Source organism: Alnus glutinosa, chromosome 9 (assembly GCF_958979055.1).
Source record: "Alnus glutinosa chromosome 9, dhAlnGlut1.1, whole genome shotgun sequence".
Lineage (NCBI taxonomy): Eukaryota > Viridiplantae > Streptophyta > Magnoliopsida > Fagales > Betulaceae > Alnus > Alnus glutinosa.
Genome location: NC_084894.1, coordinates 18,620,493 through 18,646,898, shown reverse-complemented (window position 1 = coordinate 18,646,898; position 26,406 = coordinate 18,620,493). Strand labels below are relative to the sequence as shown.

Below are 26,406 nucleotides of genomic sequence, written 5' to 3'. Positions count from 1 at the left end.
AAGTAATGTTTTAATAGAAATCTAAATCTGATTTTTGTTGTAAATTGGGGATAATTGTGTTAATTGATGGTTAGTGCTCCATTATGTAGATGGTAGAATGTTTGGTTGAATTGGATTTAGTTTAGAAGAAATGCGGTAGATGATTGTGGCTTATGATTATTGAAATTTTAGTAGTTTGATATGAAGGAAAATCTTGCTATATTTGATGTTGTGTTTTAGTGTTTAGCTTGGTGATTGATATTTTGAGTTTTAGAGAACGTATGGGCTAATTTTGAAGAGTATTTTAATAGAAATCAAATCTGGTTTTTGGGTTGGTAATTTGGAAAGGCTGAATATGGTAAGGTTAGAATATGAGCTTAGTTGTTTGATTTACTACAATGAATGAGTCTTTGGATAATGTAGTTTTAGATATATTGACTTGTTATGGATTGTTGTTTTGATGTCAGTTATAAGACTAATAGAGGAGTTGATTTTAATATGAAAATGAGGATTTCAAAGTATTTGTGAGAGTAAAGTTGAGTTGATTCTAGAATGGGATTAAAAGGTATTGCTATGTGATTTTGTGGAAAATCTATAGGTGTCCCCTTGAAAACAAGGAGTTCATTTGGATGTCTAGGGAATGGATCGTGAATTAATGGTTGAATCCCTCATTATGATTTCATTGGCATGTTGACTATGAAATTGTATTAGGTTATGGTGATAGATGATAAGGTTTTAGTCTTGTACTAACTGGGTGATGAGAAACAAAGTAACAAAGTTTAGGGCCCTAAGATGGATAGCAAGTAAATAAGTAGAAGATAGCTAAAGTAGACTCTAGAGCTTAGATATGGCAATAGGTTTAACAAAGGGAGTAAGTAAATAGAGTAAATGAAAGAGTATAGTAAATAAATGGAATACATAAAGATTATAATACAGGAGCCATAGCCCAATATAAAGGAATTACTAAACCAATTCTATGTGTAGCATTGGATTTGGTTTAAGCGTTGTATGTGCGAATGTATATATGTAAATATACACATATGCATGTATACGAGTCAAGTATACATTGGTGTAACCTAAGGAAATAAACAACAAGCCGTTAATGGGTTATTAATAATTATGTGATACAACAATAATAGATAAGCAAATGGAAATAGTAAATACATCTTTGTATTAATAAATAAAGATCATATGAACCTAAACCTAGGTGTTAATTTAATAATAGTTTAGAGTACTTAACTAGACTTAGAAACGGAAAATGCGACGTGTGAGCACGCAAGTAGTCTATGTGTCATAGAGTATAAAGTTTCATAGCATAGTCTAATGTTATAAGTATTTGCAGGGTCGTGTCATAATTGGAGCCATCAATGGGTTCTTCAATGTTGAGTTCGAGTCATGATTCCAATGCAGCCAAGGTGAGTATTCTACTTACTGAGAAACTTATTTTCATATAATATAGAATTGCTAAATATATATTGTTTTACAAAGTTCGAACTAACTGTATGTTGATTATAACTGTTTTGGTTGTTTTGAGTACTTTTGAATATTTTAAAATTATGATAAATGTTTGAAAATATGAATATGGTATGTGGAGTTTGAATGAATTGTGTGACTGTACGTGGTGGTTGGGAAATTTGTAGACTATGGTTGCATTGTAAATGATTGGGATTTTTAGTGTGAGTTTTAAAATTGGGGCATGATACATTGCATGCTTAACGGCACAAACTTTGGGATATAGTCCCTGTTCTCTGGAGTTACGGACTCGACGTTAATATGGTATACAGTCCCTATTCTTTTGGAGTTACAGACTCTGTTTTTTGGGATATGGTCTATGTTCCTTGGGATATGGTCCCTGTTCTTTGCAGTTACGGACTCGACATTAATATGGGATACGGTCCATGTTCTTTGGGATACGGTCCCCGTTCGCTTGGCATATGAATACATATTGTGATGTGATGGAATGTGTTGTATGTCTTATATATTGCAGTTTTGCTAAATGTATTATTTGCATGATTTAAATGCATTGAGTTTGAGAGTGTGTAGATGATCGCATTGCCTAGAATTAGAGATACCTGCGTCTATGTAAAGCCTCGCTAGTTGCCGTTCTTTAGTTAAGACGTGCTTGTATATTGGAGTCTAACTCTAGTACTCTGATGATCACATTGACGTTCAAAGACAATTTGCTAGAAGGTTTAGGCCTGGTATTATGGGATGCCAATGTCTATGTAAGGCCTTGCGAGTTGTCGTTCTTTAGTTAAGACGTGCTTGTATAATGGAGTCTAACTCTAGTACTCGTATGATCACGCTAACGTTCAAAGACAATTCGCTAGAAGGTTTAGGCTTATTGTTGCCAAATTCTAGTAACGTGGATGTCTTAGTACTAAAGTAATATATTATAGATGGGTTTATATGTAGAAGCTTCCAAGGTGGGATGACTAGAACTTCTATTTATGTTCACAACTACATAGCATGCTTTAAATATTTTCCATTAGTTGGTGTTTGCTATATCAGCTATGGGGTTTTCAAATAAAAGTTTATAAAAATTGGTAGCTGTTATAGTACTCGTAAGACTATAAAAGAAAAGTTGGTTCTTTGTAAAAACTCAGTGAATAGTATACCTGTGAGGTCTTAGTGTATTTATTTATGCTAAGGCGGTGGGCTCATAATTCCACCTATACGGATGTGGCAAACCCCCACAACCATATAGATGATATTTCTTTGGCTGCAGGTATTCCAGTCGTAGTTGATGGTGTCATAGAAGTATACTTGAGATATTACGACTGAAGCTAGCCGCAACAGTTGTAATTGTCGGGCTATGGGTTGTCCACTATTTTATAGGTTTGTTTATGGCTTGTGATGCTTGTGTCACTTGTTGTATAAAGCCATTTTTATCTTATGTATTTAATTTGAAGAAAGATTTAATCATATAGTTATTTAATGACTCTTTGTTGTATTTATAGGTGATAGAGGTATATGTTATGATTTCCGCTATTCAGGTTTATGCTTTCCGTTACATAGATGTTATTGGATGTGTTACTCTGATTTACCAGGTACATATTATGGGGTATGTACCATATGTTGGTTTTGCGACATATCGTCGTGCCACTGTGTGGATCCATTTGTATTTTAAGAGATTAAAATATATATATATATATATATAAATTAAAAAAAAAAAAAAAAAAAGGGTCGTCACACTAACAAGCCTAGCGTTGCATCCGTCCGAACATCATGGCAACACATCAAGACGCTCTTCAGTGTTCGAGAAAAATTCAAATTTATTTTGCAAACACGGATTGGGAAAGACAGCTTGCAACCGTCTGGACGCTAGGGCAACACTGTCTGCACGCGGCCTTAATATGGAAACACGTGAAACGCGTTATGGAAAGGCGGTTGCACAGTTCACCGTCCAAACACCGCCTAGAGAAATCCGAATAAGTGGCAATGTTGGTTTTCTAAGCCTATAAATAAAGGCCTCTAGGCATGTATTATGTACAAAATTCGATATTTAATTCTCTATAACTTAGAGAGGGTGTTTAGGGAGATATTGTGAATATCTGCTAGCTCTCTAGTTGTTGCCGGTGTGTGGTTACTTTGTTCGTGCGAAGTCTAGCCTAAAGAGGAGCCCTAAGCTAAAGCAATCCATTGAAGACCACTTCAAGTAGGAGACTTGGTTGTGAGGTGTTCACGTTGGGTTACGTGTCAGAGTGCAAGATACGATCGCTGCATAAAGGTAAGTGAGTGTTACCGTCTTGTTACTAGCTTTGTCTTCTGAATAGTGAAATTCCTGGGTTTGGCTGCCCTGGAGTAGTTTTTCTCTTAATTGAGTTTCCACTTCATTAACAAAATATCTGTTTCATTTAAATTTTTCACTTATGATATTTTGTTACACATTGTTCACACACACACACACACACACCATAAATTATAAGTCTCTTTATTTTTCAGGTACATTTAAACATATAAGCACATCCTCATTCTCAAGCGATGTGAAACGTCACAATCACTCTCTCTTGGGACCCAACGTCCCGTTTGGCGACCCTCATGGGATCACCACATTCTTGGCATTCCAGCAAATGCCCGCTATTGTAACGCCCCACTTTTTACAAAAAGACGTAAGTGAAAATTTCAATTTTCACGTGACATTACGACATCATCAGAGTTATAAATTGGCAGCAGAATATTTTTTTTTTTAATGATAACACATCAGAGCTTCTAACAAAAATATTTCAAAATATATAAAAAGAGTGTAATTGAATAATTACACATTAAAATAGCATCATTAATACATACCAACAAAAATATAAATATTGTTCTCCGAATATTATAATAATGAACTAAACATAGTAGTCCACAAAAATGGAAGGCATCCTAGCCTCAGATACTGCCAACAAGATCATCTAAGGGTCTGGACAATTCTGATACTCCTCCCCCTCATAACCTGTATTAATATATAATACAAAGAGAAACAATAATACAAAAATACCTAATGAGTCTACTGCTTTCAATAATGATGATTTCTGATTTATTTAACAATATACGATGCAATGATATGATGTAATGACAGTTTTATATGCACAGTCTTAATTATTCTCTTTTGCACTCCTCTCATACCAGGGCCATTAAATCCCTATTCGTTTAAGCGACTAATTATTGGAGCAGAGACTCCCTTACCATTTTTCTTAGCTTTTCCGCACTAGTAGTCAAAGTAGCATACTTAGTACATTGATCATCTCGACAACCAAGTACATTGACCATCCCGACAGTCAATTAAGTAGCCATAACTTGCCTAGCACATTGACCATCTCGACAGCCAATTTGTACTTATTATTATTTTTCGCACAGGCGATATGCCTGTCCATTGGTCATCCCAACAACCAATTTGTTATTAACCATGCATCAGAATTATTAATAGTATGCAATATATTATTCCTATGCATATAATTAAATAAAGCAGAAATCACAACATTATAGAAAACAACCATGTATGATCCTCAGTGAGCAAGAATACTTACTGTTCTTTCCTGCTTCAGACAATAGTCACACAAGTGCTTACTGCAATACAATTAAATACAAGTAATAGTGAATTGATATAACTCACTAAAAATACATCCTAACACTATTCTCATTTTTTACTTTTAAACTTAATATAATTTCCTATTTAAGTATTATCTCCACAAATACAATTTGTCTAATTACATTTTATTACTAATCTTTTATGTGAATCTGATCATGGCCTTTATTAAGGCCTTTAAATATCTATTTATTCAAATAGATCTCATAATACCATTTTTATAAAAATAGTTATAATAGTTAAAACTCACTATTTTTATAATAAAGTTTCGCAACTCAAAATAACAGAACCTTTAATTAAATAATATTAAGGAAAATACCGTTTCAATTATTCTAACTATCTTAGTTAAAAAATAATTCCAATTATATAAAATTGAGCAAAATAACGGCATAAGTATTAATAATGCCTAGTATTACTTTTAAAATATTTGAGCGGCGTAACGGCGCTTTTGTAAAAATAGTTACTTCTACTCGGGCATCACAATGACGTGATTTATTACTGAAATACGCCACTTGAAATACCCTGTTGAAACACAACTTAAAATATTAGATACTTAAAATAATAAAAACTGTAAAATCAGAAAATATTAAAACAAAGTTAATAACTTAAAAATAACGTAAAATAAATCAAAGCCTTTAATTATAAACTTATCAAATCTCAAATGACATTTTTTTTTTTTTTTTTGCAATAGCCACACACTAGAATCAGCCAAGTCAGAGTTAAAAGAGAGTTTATTCTTTTTCCGTTTTATATATGTATTTCCTTCTTGTTTTCTTTTCTTTCTTTTTTACTTTTTTTTTTTGTCCTTTCATTTTCTTTAGAAGAAATGCACTAATCTTGGCCTTTAAAAGAAATTCACTAAAAACCAAAAGGGAGAGAAACTTACGAGAGAGATGAGTCCCCTTCTAGAGAATTCTTCCTATTTTCTTTTTCGTTCTTCTATGTTCTTCTACCTTTTTGGACACACACACACACACACAGTCTTTTTCTAGAAAGTGTTTATTTCTCTCTTCTATTATTTTCCTTTGTGACCCAAAGAGATGGGAGAAGGCTGAGATGTGGGTTCCAATTTTCTGCAGGAAACATAAACAGAGAAGAGAAGGGAGTTGTTGGGCCGTGTGGGTGTTCTTCTTGTTTCTTACCTTTCTACTAGTTGCTGAAAATAAAGAGACAAAAACGTAGAGAGTGATGAGAGTTAAGAGATGGGGAGTTGCTGGAATTTTAGAGAAACAGAGAGTTTCTGCTGGGGAAAACGAGAGGAACCGAGAAGGGGTGATAAGAGAAAATGTGAAGAAGGTGGGCTGCTCTCCTCAATTTATACATATTTGGATGGTCAAGATCGCTTGAGCAGATTGTGATCAATGGCTGGGGAAAGATTCATCTCACCTGGGCATTGAGCTGGGCGGTGACTCATCTCAGAGAGGAACGAAAATTAGAGAAAGAAAGAGAGAGGAACGTAGAAGGGGGGCTGCACCTTGCTTGGACGGCTGGATTTCCACCGGGTGGCTCTTGATCAAAAGTTAGGGTAATGGCAGGTGTCCTATGAGCTAGTTCGTAGGTGGAAGAAAATCTATAAATGATAAGATTCCCTCATCTATAACTAATTGATACTTAGATCTCAACTAAGAATTTTAATTAAATTCTCCTTGCGATTGCTTGAGCTGAGCCGGTTTTGGAAGTGGTAGAAATGAGCTCTTTTGATGTTTTAATTGTAGGTGGAATGAGTTGGGTATCAATTGTTTATGGGATGGGCACTATCAACGTGTGGGCTGAGTTTTATGGGCTGGGTTCATGAAGAATTAAAATGGGTCCATAAACATTAATATTAAATTTTTGTTCAAAATAAAGGTAGTATTTTTTTCGTGGGTGTTTTCGTGTTCTAAATGAAGTCCAAAAATTATGAAATTTAGAGAGTAACTAGAGAACTTCGAGACGAGCCTTCTGGCTTTTGAATCAACCAAAACGGAGTTTGTTTGACCTTGTTTCCGTTATTCCAAAGTTTAAGGTCCGTTTGAACTTTTATTAAACTGAAACTATAAATGCTTCTTAATAAATGAATATTTATTTTCATAAATATTCATATTTATTCTTTTACATTATTATTAGGTCATAAATTATATGTTAAGATATTTTATTCAATATCTTAAAATACGGGGTATTACAGCTATCGACCCTCATGGGCTTGTACACGCTCCCCCCCATCTCAGGTTAGGCAATGACTCTGGTACCATTTGTAACCACCCACCCCAACGACACAATATTGTCCACTTTTTGGCTCACTAGAACCAGACTTCCCAGGAGGTTACTCATCCTTGATACCATTTGTAACAACCCACCCCAACGACACAATATTGTCTGCTTTTGACTCATCCTTGTACTACTCTCATAGAAGCACGCTTAACTGCAGAGTTCTGATAGGTTCATGACCATCACGGCTTTAAAATGCATTATGTTAAGAATGGTGCGTTTATACATATAAGTACATCATCATTCCTAGGCGATGTGGAACGTCATTGTGGTAGTGGTCTCACCTAAAGTTAGATGGTCATATGACATGTTTAGGATCATTGTTCATGCATAGTATTCATATCCTAGAGCATGAAGTATTCTTAACATTGCATTTTTATTTTGTTTTGTTTTGTTTCTTGTTGGTTCTTTACTTAATTTCTGTTTTGCATACGCATTGCATTAATTTTGTGTTTTATTTCCAGTTTTTGTTAAATTAACAAAATAAATAAAATTTGTTGGCTTCTTCCTTGCTTTGGCTTTTTCATCTTGAAAATTCATTAATTTTTCATGTGCACTCCTTGAAGTCAATTCATAATTATCTCTTGAAATGTGTTTATTATGCATGAGTTGATTATTCTTTTAATTGACTAAATTATTTGCTTAAGTATGAGCTTTTGTGGTACACTTCTCATATGTTAATCTTTTCTGCACTTTAAAGCTTTCATTTGAGTTAAGCTTGACTACAAGCGTGATGTTTATTAGACAACCATGTGAGCGAGGTTAGTCAAATTGACCAACTCGCTAGTTGAACCAATGACCTAAAAAGTCTTGCATTCTTTCCATGTTATTCAAGTACCAATGTTTAAAGATACTTTTTCAAAAAGAAATATATGAACTAAATTTCAGTGTCAAGTAATTGCTTAACATGTCCCATAGAAACAAGCACTAATCACATCATTGCGGAAAGAGACGGTCACTAAAGAACTATGTTTAAGCTTATGCTATGTCTTAGGGGGAGTGTATTTGATGAGGGTGACTAGGCCCTAGTATGATAACGTTTTACTTTTGACTTGATGTGCATCTCAACCTTCCTCATGAGGATTTATGAGCTTTTGCATGCTAAGTTTTTTCTCCTCACCAAATAAGGTCTTAAGCTTGCTCAATAGAATGTTATAACACATAATCATGGGTTGAGTGGAACATATTGCTTTGTTTTTGTTAAAGATAACTTTGATCCATTCATCTTTTGATTTTCATGCCTACTTTACACACTTAAAGCATTGATTATGTTGGGAATTCATCATTTAACACATGAACTATTGGTAAAATTTTCTTATGTACAATCTAGATATTTGATCATACATTAAGTGGGAGGATCTCAATTTTTTTTTAAAAAAAAATAAAAAAATACTCAATTCTGCATATCATGTGTTCTACTGTTCATGGTGTTGCATTTCATTCATGCTACCTTATGTGCTTTGCTCATGATCATTGTTGAGATTAGCGTATAGTGAGAGGTGGAATTGGATCTGGTTCAGCTTAAGGCTATGTGGGATGCGGATGAAGAAACCCAAGATAGCATGATTGAAATTATCTATACGCTTTATCTTATCAAGACTAGGCCACCACTCCTTTGATATTATTTTCATGACTTATAGTATTAAGTTGTAATATTTTAGTGATTTCAAGGCTGGTCTTTCGCCAATTAGCTAATTTCACTAGGGCGTTACACTTTGCCTATATAAAGGCATGTCTGTATTATCTTCGAATTCAGGTTTTGAAGTATCAGTAAAAATTTCAGTCTTTCAGAGTTATCTATGTTTGCTTCTTTGGGGCTACAATGGTCTTTCTCTTTCTTATTTGTTATTTTCTCTCTTCCTTAGTTCCCTTTTAAATCTTCAATTCTTAATTTCTACGGCTATTATACGCTGTATGTAATACCCGGAAAAATACTACGCTTAAGATGTTAATGCATAAATAAAAAAATATATGTACATATGCATGCATAAGTATAAGGCCTAATAATTATTATTGCATAGAATTGTATATATATATATATATATATATATATAAGTAGAGAAATCGGATTAGTAAAGAAATTACTAACCAAAGTCGATCGAGCGACTCTATAGTCGATCGAGCGACTTTGGAAGCGAAGTCGATCAATCAGATATTAGATCAATCGAGTGACTTAAAGTTTGCGGGTAAATAGGATCAATCGAGCGACTCTGGGTCGAAGTCGATCAAGCGACTAAATTATCCAATGCGGTGCAGTTTACGTGTAAGCTGCAATTAGCGATTTTCTACCTTTGATCCATGAACCCATTTTTTGTTTTTTACCTCAGGGGATTGGACGTTCGTCTAGTTAGTATAGTTAGCCCAATTTAGTTCAATACTGTTAGTTTGTAATTGGCCTCATTCTGATTGGATAAAATCACTTGTATGTAACGTTGCTTTTCAACAAGAATTCCACTATTCATAAGTGTTCCAGAGATTTTGGTTCCCTGCCATCCGTCCGGACGACGTGCCATCCCGTCCGGACGCTCATTGGTCCATAGTTCCAGCCGTTCGGACGACGTATGATGCCGTCCGGACGCCCAACGGACCAAAGCATCATCCGTCCGGACGACGTGGATTTCCGTCCGGACACTCATCTTCATCGAGAAGCTTCTGTTCTAGCTTGCATCCGTTCGGACGTCTCAGCAGCCCATCCGGACGACTCTCAATGATTGAGCTTCAGATTTTCTTTCCAAGTTTAAATAAGGGAAGATTGCTGCAACCGTTCGGACGACGTGGATTCTCGTCCGGACGCGCTCACACATAAGGCAAGAATCGCAATTCAAATTCAACCATCCGGACGCCAGTCTGCCATGGTTCGAACGCGCGCTCAACAGATATGGAAATTGGTGTAGAAGATCAACCATCCGGGCGGCTATCCCCCTGGTCCAGACGCTCGAAGCCTTAGTAAGGAAATTACTTGCAGCGGACGTGCGACTGTCTGGACGACAGTCCCTCACCGTCAGGACTCGGCTCTCAAACCGGAAAGATTTTCAGCGAAAATCTCATAATTCTGGTCGCACAGTTGTCCATCCGGACGGCTCCCAGCTTTATCAAAGTAGTCACCCATTTGAACCCTCAGCCTATAAATAGAGGCCCCTGGGCATTGAGAACTGCGAGAATTCGGTATTGAATTCCACTAGAGCTTAAAGAGTTATTTGTGAGGTTGTTGAGCTGATTTGTTCTCCTTAGAGCCATCATTGTGTGTGTTGTTGCCGCGCTTAACTTGAAGCCTATCTTAGGAATTGGCCCTAAGGTAAAGGATTTCATTGAATACCCCTTTTGGTAGGAGACCTGGTTGGGAGGCGTTCGTGTTGGATTACACATTAGAGAGCAAGGTACGACCACTGCATCAGGGGTATGTGAGTGTTACTATCTTGTATCTAGTCTTGTCTTCAGAATAGTGGATATCCTGAGTTTGGCTACCCCGGAGTGGTTTTTCTCATCTTGAGTTTTCCACTTCGTTAACAAAAATTCTTGTGTTATTATTTTCAGCATTGTTATTTTTGTTAACACTTTAAGCACACACTTGCATTTATCTTTGAACAGAGGAGCTCTCACAGCCTGTTTTGGAGCTGCTACCTGGTAATGGATGTGTTTAATATTTAAGAATGTTTAATAATTAAGTTAAAATCAATCATTGTCCTAAAAGTGAAGGATAAATGTGTTTTTGGAGTAAAGAAGAGAATGTGAGGCTGGTTGTGTGTAAATGAGCTGCTGAAATGTGTGTGTTGATTAATAGAGCGTTGAATGTGTGTTGGGAGTGCAGGTGTGCTACGTACTTGAGATGTGTGTATGTGCACATGATATAGAAGGAAAGAAAGAAGTGAATTTGTGTGCTGGAATTTCCTGCATGAATAAGTGTATTTTAAGTGTGAATCTAGTGAGTGAGTGCTTAAATGAAATATGTATATATGTATATGGCTAACATGTGTGTGGTTACTGTGTGATATAAGTTAGTAGTGTTTGAATAAAAACAAATAGGTGCATGTGTATGGTGAACGTAGGTGAATGAAATGATTATGTGTGAGTTATTATAAATATATGTGTGTAGAAAGGATTATTTTAGTTACAAGGTGTATATGTTATGTAAAAGTATATGTGTATGTGGGTGAGGTATATGTAAAAATATGTGTGTGTATATATATATATATACTAGTTGGAACTAATGGTTAATAAAAGAATATATTTGACTATATTTATAGTAGTTTCATTTCTCGATAATCTAAAATGGCGATCAATATCATAATTAAGATAACCAAATAGCAATACCGTTACGTCACCCAATTTATAAATTGAAGTAATAGAATGATTGTTATAATAATATTTTGAGAATAAGTATAGTAAATATGTTCGTAACGCCTTATAACTAATTTAGTGTCGTCACATGAATGTAATTATGCAGTTGTAGAGGAAAACCCTTGGAGCAGAAACTAGTAAGTATCTCTATACTTACTGAGGACGATGCTAGTTAACTTTTCCTATAATATTATGTTTACTGCTTTATTTACTTGTTTGCGCATGTGGTTTTGCATATTTTATTATTTTTAATAATCTGTCTAATAACAAGCTGCTGGATCTAAATCCACAGTGGGTACATGAGGCTTCACATGAGTTCCTAGATTCTCAATGAATGAGGAAGTATCCGAAAAGAGAATAATAAAAATACAAAAACTAGAGTACCTAGGTCACCCGGGAAACCGAGGTTTCCAGGAGCCTAGGTTCCCAAAGAAAATAATTAAAAGTTAAAGGGAGGAAGCCCAAGCTTCAAATAAGACATTAACCGTGTCTAGGCCAACAGAAGAGTGGAAAAAGAAAAATACCTAAAACTCTGCATTTAAAACTATCATATCATTGATTTATGATCGTGTTTATATTCAATCTATGTCTATGACTTGCGACCATAGATTATATATTGCGTATATATATGATTATAAAGCCATTGCATTATGTTGCATTTATTTAAATAAATCAGCACTCATATTATTATGGGAAACAGTTGACTCACTTTAGTATTTTATGTTGTTGTCTTCTCCCTGTATTGTGTGATAATTCAGGTTATGAAGAAGAAGAATATCAGGACTATCCAGATTCATAGATGGATGCTGATACTGGTATTTGAGGCTAGACTACCTCCTTTTTGAGAACTACTATGTTGTAGTTCATTAACTTAGTTTAAAGACAATATTTATATTCCTTATGTGTATTTATTAAGCTTTAGTATTTTGGCTTGTATGACTATTTATGCCCTGTGAGGCATGACTACTACTACTTTGTATAATTACACAGACTTGCTTATTATATCTATTTTAAGGTATTTCAGTAGAAGTTCTGAAGTGTTATTTAATTCCCAAGTCTGTATTATATCTATATATTCCGTTGCCAATATTTAACTCTGATAAATTAGTAATGTCACGTGAAAATTCAAAAATCTTCACTTACGCTTTTTGTAAAAGCAAGGCGTTACAGTTTGGTATCTGAGCGGTCTGCTCTGAGGACCTTAGACTTGACCTTAGCATGGGATGGAGACACACAGAGCTATAAGGATATAAAAGTATTTTTGTTTATATATATATATATATATATGCTAGACACTAAATAGAATTTCAGGAATTAGAGTAAGAGTAAAATCTTTTAACATGCTTCATTGGATAGATGCAAATGTGCATTTAAATTTTATTGTTTATAATTATTGTTTACTTGAGTGACTTTGAGTGTTATAATTGTTTACAACATGATTTATTTATTATTGTTGATGAATTCTTTATCGATGATTGATTATTAAATGATTAGTTTACTAGCATTATTGGTTGGTTATAAATGTTACATAGTTATTTAAAGAAGATTGATTTTATTCTACAAAATGTGGAATAACTGTTCCTTTAAAACACAGAATCATGCCTCCTAGACGCCGTCCTCTCTGTGACTTTAACCGCGTCCCTCATCCCGAAGAAAATGGTGAGGAAGAACTTCCGACTCCACCTCCACCATACAATGATGGCATACACCCAACTTTAATACAATTTATAGCTGACGCCACTAGGCACCTTACAGAAGCCATATTAGGAATTCCACGACCTAATGAACCATCCAAACCCGTAGGTTGTTCGTTACGTGATTTTGCTAGTTATCATTTTCAAACTTTTGAAGGAACCGAAGGGCCGAATGCTGCGGAAGCATGGCTCACAGACATAGATGTGTTATACACTACTCTCGGCTGTACAAACGAGCAGAAAGTTCAGTACCTCGCACTGCAGCTGACAGGTGGAGTTGGGAGATGGTGGAATGCGAGGAAGGTACTACTTGGGGAAGGAACGGTGATCACTTGGGAGATGTTCAAAGTAGAGTACAACCGGCTCTTTTTCCCTAGATCCCAAAGGCAACTTCAAGTAATAGAATTCCAAATCTTGTTCAGGGTGACATGACTGTAGAACAATATTCCGCTAGATTTATATATTGCGTATATATATGATTATAAAGCCATTGCATTATGTTGCATTTATTTAAATAAATCAGCACTCATATTATTATGAGAAACAGTGGACTCACTTTAGTATTTTATGTTGTTGTCTTCTCCATGTATTGTGTGATAATTTAGGTTATGAAGAAGAAGAATATCAGGACTATCCAGACTCATAGATGGATTCTGATACTAGTATTTGAGGCTAGACTGCCTCCTTTTTAAGAACTACCATGTTGTAGTTCATTAACTTAGTTTAAAGACAATATTTATATTCCTGATGTGTATTTATTAAGCTTTAGTATTTTGGCTTGTATGACTATTTATACCCTGTGAGGCATGACTACTACTACTTTGTATAATTATACAGACTTGCTTATTATATCTATTTTGAGGTATTTCAATAGAAGTTCTGAAGTGTTATTTAATTCTCAAGTCTGTATTATATCTATATATTCCATTGCCAATATTTAACTCTAATAAATTAGTAATGTCACGTGAAAATTCAAAAATCTTCACTTACGCTTTTTGTAAAAACGGGATGTTACACTGTCAGAGCAATCCTAGTTCTGCCCGGCATCACATTACTCCTTTAAAATTTCAGTAATTTTACGGATGCTGCTGAAAAGGAGATGGATGATGACCCCTATGATTGTCTTGGCTTTCGTTCATGAGGCTTCCAGGATGCCTCTCACCTTCTTAAGGACTAGTTCAAGTTGAGTCAATATTTAAAATTATGTGTAGAACTGCCCTTGTGGCATCTTATGATTTGATGTCAATATTTTAAGGCACTAAAGCTAGGTAGAATTACGATATTTCTGCTTTATGACTTATATAAAAGTCTATGGGCATCACATGTATGATTCTCACATACATTTTAAAAATACATGTGAGAATCACATGCTCTAAAAATACATATCAATTTAATTGTTTAGATTGAAATAATTTCCTTGAACTCATTTTACAATTTAGAAAAAATTTTGTCCTTAATTAATATGTAGCATCACATAAGAACTCTCTCGCCATTAGCAGGAAAAAAAGGTGAAACACTTGTGTCCTTAATAGAATCACAGAGGAACTTTCTCTCCATCAGCAGTAAAAAAGATAAAACACTTAATGATTGGGCTCAACATGATTCTTCCAAACCCAATTTATGAAAAAAAGAAATCTGTCCTTAATAGAATCATAGAAGAACTTTTTCTCCATTATCAAAAAAAAAAAGGGGGGGGTAAAACACTTATTGGGCTCACCATGCATATGCGCTGACCTGCTGGTCCATATATCATCATGCTTTTTTTTTTTCAAGATTTATCAGAGAGAAAATGCTGCAATGAAAAGAGAAATCCCGACGGACACGGGTATTCCATGCTTTGTGAGACCCAGTGCACCAGAATCAACCACTAGTGTAGGAGTAGGATGAGGAGTAGTAGTAGTAGTACTACTCTTTGGACTAGCTGCTGCCTTCTTCTTGGCCTTAGGCTTGACTGGGAGCGGTGCCGGCGCTGGTGCAGGAGGCGCCTTTGGAACAAAGATGTCCAGAGGAAGAAGCACTTTGTCCACTCGATACACAGCAAGTTGTTTAGCAGAAAATATTGTACCGCTCACAGTGGCATTCACAAGGCCAGTCGAAATGTTTACTTGGCTTCCCGCAGTGGTCACATTTAGTGGGTAATCGCCGGGGTTGGTATCTCCTGCCTGTGTTCGAACCGGGTTGGTCACGGTTTGGAAGTTTTCCAGAGAATAAAATTTGGGTAAGGTATGAAACTGCATAAGCCGGATCTTTTCTTCGTTGTTGAGAGAATTTAAAGTGCCCGATTTGAGGTCTGAAAATGCCGAGTCGGTTGGGGCGAAAAGGGTAAAACCAGTGTCTGAATTGGCTAGCTGCCCTTTGATTTGGTCAGCCACTGCAGTGGTTTTTAAGAGGCGGATTAGGATCGTGAATCCTCCGGCCTTTTGGAGGATTTTGGTGACGTCGGGGGTGCCACGTGGTACTGGGATATTGGCGGGCTGAGCCGGGGCGTTGGCGGGCTGAGTGGGGGCCTGAGCTGGCTGGCCGAAAGTCTTGCTGCAGAGGGAGAGAAAAACAAGTGAGAGGGAGAAGAGAGCCTGTTTGGTCATCTTCGCATGCATGGTGGGGAGTGTTTTTGCTTAATATATTTGCTAATGCATGCAAGAGTTGTACGTGCTTGCTGTAGTGTTTGATATGTGAGGTCGAGGGAGGAGAGGGCTTTTAATAAGGCTGGGAGAAAATGAAGTTAGGTGAAGGGTACAATCTTAGTTACAAAACCTTAATCTCAGTTACAAAACCTAAGATGTTAGCAGCTCATCTTTTCTGTGAGAGGTGGCGGGATGAATGGATAGAATCAGAGATTTTGCCTGTTTAGCCACTAGTTTGCTTGGGAAGGCAGGAAAAACATAGGGGATCTGAGATGTGTTTAGGTTAATAGAGACGTTTATGATGGGTTCGCGTTCGCTTATAGTGAATCTTAGCTATAAAAACTGATTTGCATGCGACAACCTTAAAGAGAAGATTCTTTCCCCCTGATCTCTTCCCTATTCCCACCGCATATCCGCTTTTCAGGTAGGCTCTCATCTTTCCTCTTTCTAACACTCAAGTTATTGTTAATTGGTTACTTTAAAATAAGAAAGTAAAAACATTTTTTCCAAACACACTTACTGGCTTGTATGTTTCTTCTCTTCTCCTGAAACTACTCCACGATAGGATTTTCAGGTATAACATGCATGGCTGCTGACCTTTACCATTTTCTGAAAAATGGTAACTCGTCCATGGATTGCCGATCAACTTCAGTCTTCTTATTCTTCATATAAGCATGCATGATATGGGTATGTCACTTGCATTCAATTTTCCTTTGTTAATTGACACATATATATAGTTCATTATCTTGAATCGGATCGATTGAGATATATATATATATATGGTTCTCACTGTCATTTGGTTTATATATGCCTGTTATGCCGGTGCTCTTTTATGGATGAGAAATGTTATATGAAATATGATATATTTACAACTTTCGTATAATTCTTATATAACTTTAACAACTTTTTTTAAGATTAATCATTAGATATTTATGATCCATATATTAAAAAACAAATCTAATAGTTAGTTTGAAAAAACTTGTTAGAATTGTATAAAAGTTGTGTCAAGAGTTGTACAACAATCATTTCTCAATGCTATATATATATATATATATATATATATATATATATATTCAGCATTCTAGAGTGTCCAAATCTCAATATTTTTGTCCACGTAGCACATTCACGTTCACTTTTTCGAAAAAAAATAACAAATAACAAATAATTAAATTGCTGGACGATGAACATTTGAAAATGCTGAATAACATTTATCTTTACGGAATACTTGCTGTGTTGGTTTCTCCCTTGTCATCATGCTCATAATTAACAACTTTCACTTGATCAGTTGGTCATGCCTTTATCTTTTATTTTAAGAGATTGCCATTGTCGGCTATAAACCAAACATTGGCCTTGTAGTACTTGTGCTGTTGTCCCTTTCACTAAGCATCTTATGTTGCTTAACCAACCACTTTATTACTAATTTTTGGAGAGGGCTATATATATATGCTAAAATCTAAACCTCATAATTCTTGCAAAAAAAAATAAAGAAACAAAGAAAACAAAAAACATCATCACACTCGACTGTACTCATGAAGTTTTTCATTTCACTTGGGTTCGATCTCTTCAACATCTACTTGCTTACATGATTATATTACGAGTATAACCAATAAATATTTAGGCTGTACCTATTTCGATGCAAAATTTACTTTATGAAAAATGATTTTGTTAAAAAAAGAAAACTGAAATAAAAATCTTTTTTTTTTTTTTTTTGCATTATTTGGTTGAGCTCTTAAAATCAATCGATCATGTCAAAAATATTTTTAAATGTTTGAATAGTAGTGAAAATATTTATACACTGCAAACGAAAAATGTAAGAGTTATGAGACTTTAATTTACTACAACGCAGCTATTTTCTTACCTCATTCAAAAATAACTTAATTTAGCTAGGAATTATTACGATATTATTATCGTAATATCTAGATAAAGTAAGATCATCATGTCTATGTCACATGTTACCTTGAGAGCTACCATTTAGTTTACATTACTCGGTCATTAATGTCAAAATTAAACACGATAGGCCCATATAGCACCCCTCCCTCAAAGAAAAACCACAAATCTGGCCAACTGTTTCTATAACACTCCGGTTCGATATTGAGAAAAAATGAATATCTCACATAAAATGAGTAGTTTATAAGAGATAGTCACGAGTGGTAAGTCCTACATTACTTAGTTATTAGGTGAAACTGGGTTTTATAAGGGATTGTAGAGAAGCTTCAAATTGACTAGTCCTTTTGGCATTTGTAACTACTCAGAAAAAAACACTAGTCACATCTGCGCTATCACACCCAAAAATGACTAGTTATTTTGGAGTATTCTAGAATCCTTTATAAAGCCCAGTTTTACATAATAATTAGGCAATGTGAGACTTTACACTCATAAATATCTTTATAAAACCACTCACCTTTTGTGAGCTATTCATCTCTTTGCGACCTGAGTATTACAGTTTCTTTTAGATTTCCTTTAGATCAAATCAGAGTATATCATGAGAACACATACCACCTTTTTTTCATGGTTGAGTAATTCTAGAAGTCTTCCTTATGTCTATTTTGTGTCCCTCCAAATATGATGTGGCTTTTAAAATAAACATTTAATCAAAATTAAATAGTGATCTAATGGTGATTTTAAAAACCACATTATTTTTGGATGAACACAATAGAGATTTCTAGCATTACTCTTATATGTTCAACTAAGAAAATATATATTTTCATGGCATCATATTCTTTATGCACTCTCCATTTCGGGCGAAAGAATTTGGTTAGAGTACTAATGCTACTTCTTCACATCTATTTATCATAAAGCTACCAGAGTTTTGTGCATAACACCTCATCCCACCTTCCCATGCCAGCACGTCTTTGGGAAGCATTGGCCGTTCGTGAAGCGTTCATAACTCATAATCAGCAAATACAATGAAGGTTGAGATCTTTGCTTTCGTATCTTTTCTTTGAAGTTTCAAACTATTAGCTAGGCTTGTTAAGACTATTCCGAGGATAAGGTAAGGAAGTTCTTTTCTTCATTTGGCCCCTCATACGTACTTACACTTCTTTTGAAAACCAAAATCTACTTTGTAATATAGCAAGGCGATGAAAGTGATATAAGAACTCGTTTGACAAGATTGCACACCAGATAACGCCCCCATCTTCAATCTTGATTATTGCCTGCAATATTCTTGCAGTATTATGGGTTTGAAATCTTTTGGGAAGAAATTTGTTTTTCTGCTCTTGCACCCCTCAATAACACGCTATATATACCTACTTTTTAGTAGGCCGTTTGACATACCAAACAGCCAAAATTCCTTAATTGAGCGAAGGGCGGCAAAGTCTGATTTTCCACCGGTATGCACTGCAGCATCTCATTCTTGTATTCGTTTAAAGTAATGTTATTTAATTAGTAAATTATTGTACAACTCTCGTATACGAGTCGTATAGTAGTCTACTAAATATCATTACTGATCATTCATTTATTATATATCCAAAATTGTTTATTTTAAAATACATTTAATTATATTGGTATTTAAAGGGAAAGTTGAATGCTCAAGCCCAGTGACAACTTCTATTGAAAAATTATACAAAATTCTCAAGTACATACGTAGGAGCATGGAAGTGAAAAGGACAACAAAAAAATAAAAATAAAAAATAAAAATAAAAAGGTCAAAAAAAAAAAAAAAATCAATAACAGTAGCATTGGTTCTCATCACAAATTAACTAGCATGATAGCTATGGGACAGGGAAAGATGGCAATTATTTGAAAGCACTCGGTGTACGCTGATCACGACCGTTCAATCCAACTCAGCAAAATCATAGAGGACTAGACAATATATTTGACCTCACCAAAGTATATGCCGCCGGTGCATATATCATCAAAGTTCCTTTTGTCACAAAGAAAGTGCTGCAATCACAGCAAATCCAATGGACACCAACATTCCATGCCTGGCTGTCAGACTCGGTGCACCAGATTCGTTATCTGTAGCATCAGCAGCAGGACTGTCGGCAGTCTTCTTCTTAGTCTTAGCCTTGGGCTGGGCTGGTGCCGGGGCCGGTGCCGGAGGCTTTGGAGCAAAAATGTCCTGCGGAAGAAGCACTGAGTCCACTTGGTAAACAGCGAGCTGATTATCCGAATACACTGAACCGCCCACTGTGGTATTGACAAGGCCACTCGAGATGTTCACTTGGTTACCGGAAGTGGTCACATTGAGCGGGAACTCGCCGGGTTTGGTATCTCCGGCCTGAGTCCGCACAGGATTACTCACAGTTTGGAAGTTTGACAGAGAAAGAAAGTTGGGTAATATGTGAAACTGTATAAGCTGGACCTTTTGTTGGTCAGTGAGAGCATTAAGAGTGCCTGATTTGAGGTTCGCAAATGCATTGTCGGTTGGAGCAAATACGGTTAAGCCATTGTTTGAATCGTTCAACTGCTGGTTAATTTGGTCACTCACTTTGGTGCTCTTTAGGAGGCGGATTAAGATGGTGAACTGGCCGGCCTTTTCAAGGATTTTGGTGATGTTGGTCGGTCCGGCCGGTGCCGGGGCCTGAGCAGGCTGGGCTAAAGTCGTGGTGCAATGGAAGAGGAAGAAAACAAGTAGAAGGGAGAGGGAGAAGAGACACTGGTTGATCATCTTGCTAGGTGGGCTGTCTTTTGCTTGGGAAATTTGGTAGTGCAAGATTGTTTGATATGTGTGGGAAGGAGAAGAGGGTTTTTATTAAGGGTGGGGAGGAATGAAGTTAGGTGAAAGGGTACAATTTTAGCTACAAAATCATAGCTGTTATCCGCTCATCTTTCTGTGGGAGGTGGAGAAAATGAATGGATAGATTGAGAGATTTTGCCGTTTCAGCGACTAGTTTGCTTGGGAAGGCAGGAATAGCAGAGGGGATCTCAAGTGGGTGTGCAGGCAAAATTAATAAAGACGTGCATGATTGCTTTGCTTTCACTTTTTAAGTATTTCTGAGAGCTTAAACAACTCATTTCCTTGCCACAAACTTAAGAAATAAGCTTCTGTAGTTTTTACTTTGCAGGAGAGCATATGATGAGGATCGCTGGATCGGTACTGATGCTTTTTGTGACTCCAGGTCCCAGTGACCCAACCTCCTCATGGATGTTACCTCTCACCTATGCAATTGATTGCTCTTAGTTGCTCAACTGTAGCAGTTGACATCCTACTTGGTTCATTCTAAAATGAGAAATCCTATACAAACTCTCTCTTTTGCATTCTCGAGTACTTGCTCTAATTTAACAATGGTAAAATAAGAGTAATTAAGTAGATAAGATTAAAAAACATTGCTGTAGAAAGTTGACCTCACAACTGCTGCGTTTGCAAGTAAATATTTGAAAGTGTAGTTGAAAATTTTTAACATGATACGCACCTGACGCATCATAAAAGAATTAAGATTCGACATAAATGGGTTTAAGTCATAAATCGCTTGACCCGTTTATGAAATTATATAATTTTTTTTATATAATAAAAACATGTTGATACGGGTTAAACGGGTCGTGTTTAGATCGAAACGGGTTAAATGTATCGTATTGAATTACGTCCAACGGGTTAAATAGATTGTTTTTTGAATCTAAACAGGTCAAACGAATTAACCCACCTGTGACCGTTTATTAAATGGATCAAACGGGTTAAATAGTTTGACCCGTTTAACTAAATAAGTCATATTTGGATTAACCCTTAACGAATTGACGGGCTAAAAGCAAATCGATCCGAACCGGACCGGCTAACCTTGCTTAAAAGTATAAGGAGAGAGAATTAATGTAGTATTTTTAATCTAAAATTGCCATCATTCCTTTGATCAGTTCAAGAAAATAATGCACTTCTGGCCCACCAGCCAAGCCGAGAGACTCCACCAACTGAGCCCAAAAGTCAGCCTTCTTGGCTTTAAATATATGGTCCCAGACAACACAACTCGACCATTATCAAGCTTTGGGCATGAAACATGGACACAAGTAGAGCTGGAAATGAGTTCATAACTGGGCCAGCTTTTTCGCAACATCATCGTTGTCCGGCCTCAAAAGAAGATGTTGGGACTTAAAAGAGATCGATGGTACTACTTCGGTAGCCAAATCATTTAAAACAAACACATTGCTTTCGACATTCAATATAGTTACTTTGTACCTCTACTTTAATTTTATAACTTCTATTGGCCAAACGTAATTACATAAACAGGGCTAATAGTTCCCCCCCTCCCTTGGGTTGGGTTTGGACCGGTTATAAAGGAAGTCAAGTCCCAAACTCATGCTGATTGGGACAGTTGGCCGTTGATAGGGCACTATAGACCTACAAAAGACTCAAGCTTAAAGTCTTCCAAGACAAGAAAGCACATGTCAATGCGTTTAATAGTCATTATGTTAGTTGCAGCAATAATAAAAAATTTAATAGCGACCCTAATTGTAATCTCATTGTACGTTGATGATAAGCTAGCATAGATTCAGTGGTAATAACGTTGCGAATTTTAAAAACAATGCGAATCTTTAAAAAAGTTACGCTAATATTTTAGTGTCGTTTGTTCTCGTCGTTTCTTTTTCTGCATTTAATACCAAGGTTGAGAAATTTAATTTTGCGTCGTTTATACACAAACGATGCAAATTTTAACGTTGTACGTTAGATATTGGAGATAATTATCTTCATTTGTATAACGAGAATTATCTTCAAATTTTTAATGTTGTTTATTCAAAACGACAATAATTGTTTCTAATTTATGGCATCGTTTTGAATAAACGACGTTAATTTATTTTATAAATAAATTAAAAAATAAAAAATAAAATCGGTATACCATATCCATTATACCCTTTTTTTTTCTTTTTTTTCTTTTTTTGGCACCTGTTAATTAATCAACCCAAATCTAGAATCCACAGATATTCTAATTCAGAATTCAAATACCAATTAAATCAACGTACAAATCAAATAAAACTCCTTCGACTACAGAAATATATATTAATTGTCAATATAAGTTACATAATATACTCCAAACAACATAAAAACATAATTAGTGGCTGAAAACTGTAATATTACACATACAAATAAATCATAACGTAAATCTGTTCAAACTTATGCTCAATACATCATTTACTCAAAATATCCAAGAGAATGGTCCAGCTATAGCCAAACATTAAGCTCCAGCATAAACTATTCTCAATCACGGTAGTCTAAGTATAAGGCCACAGGGTCTTCATCTAATCCCTCAACACCTGTATCAACTGCATAGTTTATGTGATCGTAGGGGTAACCATTTCACATAGGCGAAATAATGAGTCAACGGTTTCCTTGAGTATATAAACCACTAGGTATTCCATAGAACCGACTTTTCTTTCTTTCTACCATACGTTTACAATATCAGTTACCTTATAGATAATAAATACATCTCTTTTAAAAGGTTTCGTAGCTGATGAGGTAAACACTAACCTTTTACAAATACATAAAATCATACTGCTTAGCTGTGAATATATGAATATATTCCAGTCTCCCACTTGGAATTATACACATATAAACCCATCTATACCATATATGTTTCTACATCATATGTCTCAGTTGTACTCGTATAGATACACTCCATGACTTTCGGGGAAACACAAGCATACATGTACATCTATGCAAGAAACCGCATAAATCACACTACAAATAACTTTGTTATTAGCCACTTGCAATTAGCCACGTGTATGGGGTCATACACATGGCTAATTGCATTTAGCCACAGCCAATTACACGTGGTAAATTCTGTTGTGTTTAAATGCACAATTAGCCGCGTGTCCCTTTATATATGTGGCTATTTAGCCATGTATCATTTAGCAACTTGCAAAAAATACGTGGCTGACAGGAATTTATTTTTTTTGAAATTCTAGCCGCGTGTATTTCAATACACGCGGCTAAAATTTTTGTCCTTTTTAAAAAAAAAAAATTGGCATACATCGATCCGGCCAGGCCAGGCCAGGCCAGGCCGGTATCCTTTCTTCTCCAATCTGGCATACATCCGGCCAGGCCAAGCCGGTCTTTTTTCTTCTCCCATTAATCCATAACCAAAACAACAGCAAATTCATTACACCCAAACCCAGAAAACACAGCAAGAAGCCAAAAAAAATAGCAAGAACCCGGCCATTCAACCCAATCGCCCGAAACCCAAAATCAATACAAGATGGGAAAAAAAACAACAGCATCACGCCGTGACCAAAACAACAACATCACGCCGGAAATAAAACCCAAAATGGGAAAAAAAAAAATCAATACAAGAGAAACCCTAAATCATCAAACCAATTCGCCAGAAATTATCAAACCAAAACGCCCGAAACCCAAAATCAAATTCAATACACCCAAACAACAGCAAATCGCCGGAAATAAAACCAGAAAAAAAAAATACCAATCCCTGAGAATCGGTCGCCGGAAATCAATCTCCCTCTTCCATCTCCAGCTCCGATCGGTCTCCCTCTTCCATCTCCCTCTGTGTGAAGAAAAGAACAAAAAAAAAAAAGGAGATTTAGGAACGAAGAGCGTGGGAAAAAGGGAAAGAAGGAAAAGAAAAAATACACCCGGAAATCATACCACAGACCGGATCTCCAGCTCTCTCGGTCTCCGTCTTCCATTTCCCTCTCTGGCTCTCTGTGACTGTGTGAAGAAATAAGGCTGGGGAAGAAAAGAAATAAAGGGAAGAAAGAAGGAAGAAGGGAAAGAAGGAAGAAGGCAGAAAAAAGAACAAAGAAAAAAGAAGAAGAAAGAACCGGCCATTAATATTATCCTCGAAGGAAGAAAGAAAAAGAAAAAAGAAATGATAAAGAAAAGTCAAACAATGTGGGCGGTGCAACTGCAGAAGAAAAAAAGAAAAGGAGGGAATTTTGAATCACTTGGCCACGTTTATTTGATACACGCGGCCAATTGGCCGCGTGTCAAAAATAAACGCGGCTAATTGGCCGCGTGTGCAAAATACACGCGGCCAATTGACCCCGTGTGCAAAATACACGCGGCCAATTGGCCGCGTGTATTTTTTACACGCGGCTACTTGTTTTTCGCAAACAATCTGTCACGTAGTTATTAAGACACGCGGCCAGTTGGCCGCGTGTCTACAGTAACTGTTACTGTAGACACGCGACAAATTACAGTTTTTTTTGTAGTGTCACCATATGCAAACCAGTCGTAACAGTATACATATGTGATAAGCGTCGAATGTTGCACATTCTAGCCCCTTAACTCACATATGTTAAATTCATTAACGTTGTTATTTGTTTGATTTCGTTTTATTTTCATGTTTCAGGGCTTTATAAGATAGATGCAAGAATTCGAGTAGAAATTGGATTTAGAAGAAACTTTGGAAGCATGCTGAAGACCCTGGGATCGAGCATACCAGAACAAGGGCTCGAGGGCACCTACACTCAAGCACCTCACCATCAAGGCTTGTGTGCACCTACGCTCGACGGCATCATCTCCGAAGCTCGAGTGCACATACGCTCGAGCGCACTTCCCTTGGGCTTGAGCGCATGTGAGAATACAGTACACGGCAGGAGTCCTATTTCAGCTTGGATTAGAATTTCAGAAAAGGAAAAGACTTGTACTTATTCTACTCGGACTAGGAGACCTATTTATGATTTTTCTAGAATTTCTAGGGCTTCTAGAGCTTTAATCCCAATAAATATGCCTCTAATTGTAACGCCCAAGAAAATAATTATTTAAAGTCATAAAATAGCCTTAGAAATATTAAAGAAATTGCAATGAGATATGAGAAATAATAAAGAGGGGAAATTACACTTTACTCCCCTTAAAATATCCACCATATGGCGATCTAGCGCCCAATGTAAAAAAGTTGGTAGATGACCCACCTAATCTAGTCAACTTGTGGCACTTAAAACCTTCCGTCCACGCACGTGACCTTTTAAGCTGCGTCTTTCCCATTTTGCCCTTCCCACCTGGACAAAAACCAAGACCGCCGACACCCTCCCAGCTTCTCGTTCTTTTCAAGCCCTTGAGGAATGCTTCTGATGAAGTTGTTCTCACATAGCTGCAAGACCTCAAGATCCGGCAAGTTTCCAATGATCTCAAGAATCGCGCCGTGAAGCTTGTTTCTGAACATTTGGATCATAACTGTAAAGGAGGTGCAACGAGGTCGGTGGCGCTGGCGAGATGGACCATGACAATGTACCAGTGTTAACGTCTGCTTCCAAAGACGATGATTCTCTTCTCATGCTGACCCAAATTTTGCAATCCACTTTTCATGCTTTTCTATACCAACTTCAAAAACATTACGTTGGACCATGCAGAATTCCCAGACGACGAGTTTCGCCGCACGTTCCGTATGAGCAAGGCCACGTACAACATGATCTGAGACAGCTACATTGTGACCTTCATCAAGGCTTCTTCAAAATCGCAATAATAGGGCGCCAATCTTAACATATTAAGTGGTTTCAGAGTTTAATGCCTACAACCAACTATGATGTGTTTGCCTTTCGTGCTTTGTTGCTAGAAGTTGTATGTAGTAGA

General features: G+C 36.3%; 1 protein-coding gene, 1 long non-coding RNA gene and 1 pseudogene across 2 annotated transcripts; all 3 read right to left on the bottom strand.

The window, feature by feature from the left end:
- Nucleotides 1-15,107: 15,107 nt before the first annotated feature.
- LOC133878605 (fasciclin-like arabinogalactan protein 12) lies at nt 15,108-15,926 on the bottom strand. The gene has a single exon (XM_062317171.1). It carries the CDS (start codon nt 15,924-15,926, stop codon nt 15,108-15,110), a length of 819 nt encoding a protein of 272 aa, XP_062173155.1.
- Nucleotides 15,927-19,480: 3,554 nt separating this feature from the next.
- On the bottom strand, nt 19,481-20,703 carry LOC133878672 (fasciclin-like arabinogalactan protein 12; annotated as a pseudogene).
- Nucleotides 20,704-24,022: 3,319 nt separating this feature from the next.
- On the bottom strand, nt 24,023-24,647 carry LOC133877252 (uncharacterized). The gene is made up of 2 exons (XR_009901709.1): nt 24,481-24,647; nt 24,023-24,379 (listed from the first exon to the last, which is right to left on the bottom strand). It is a non-coding gene; the product is annotated as an uncharacterized LOC133877252 (long non-coding RNA).
- Between the last annotated feature and the right edge of the window lie 1,759 nt (nt 24,648-26,406).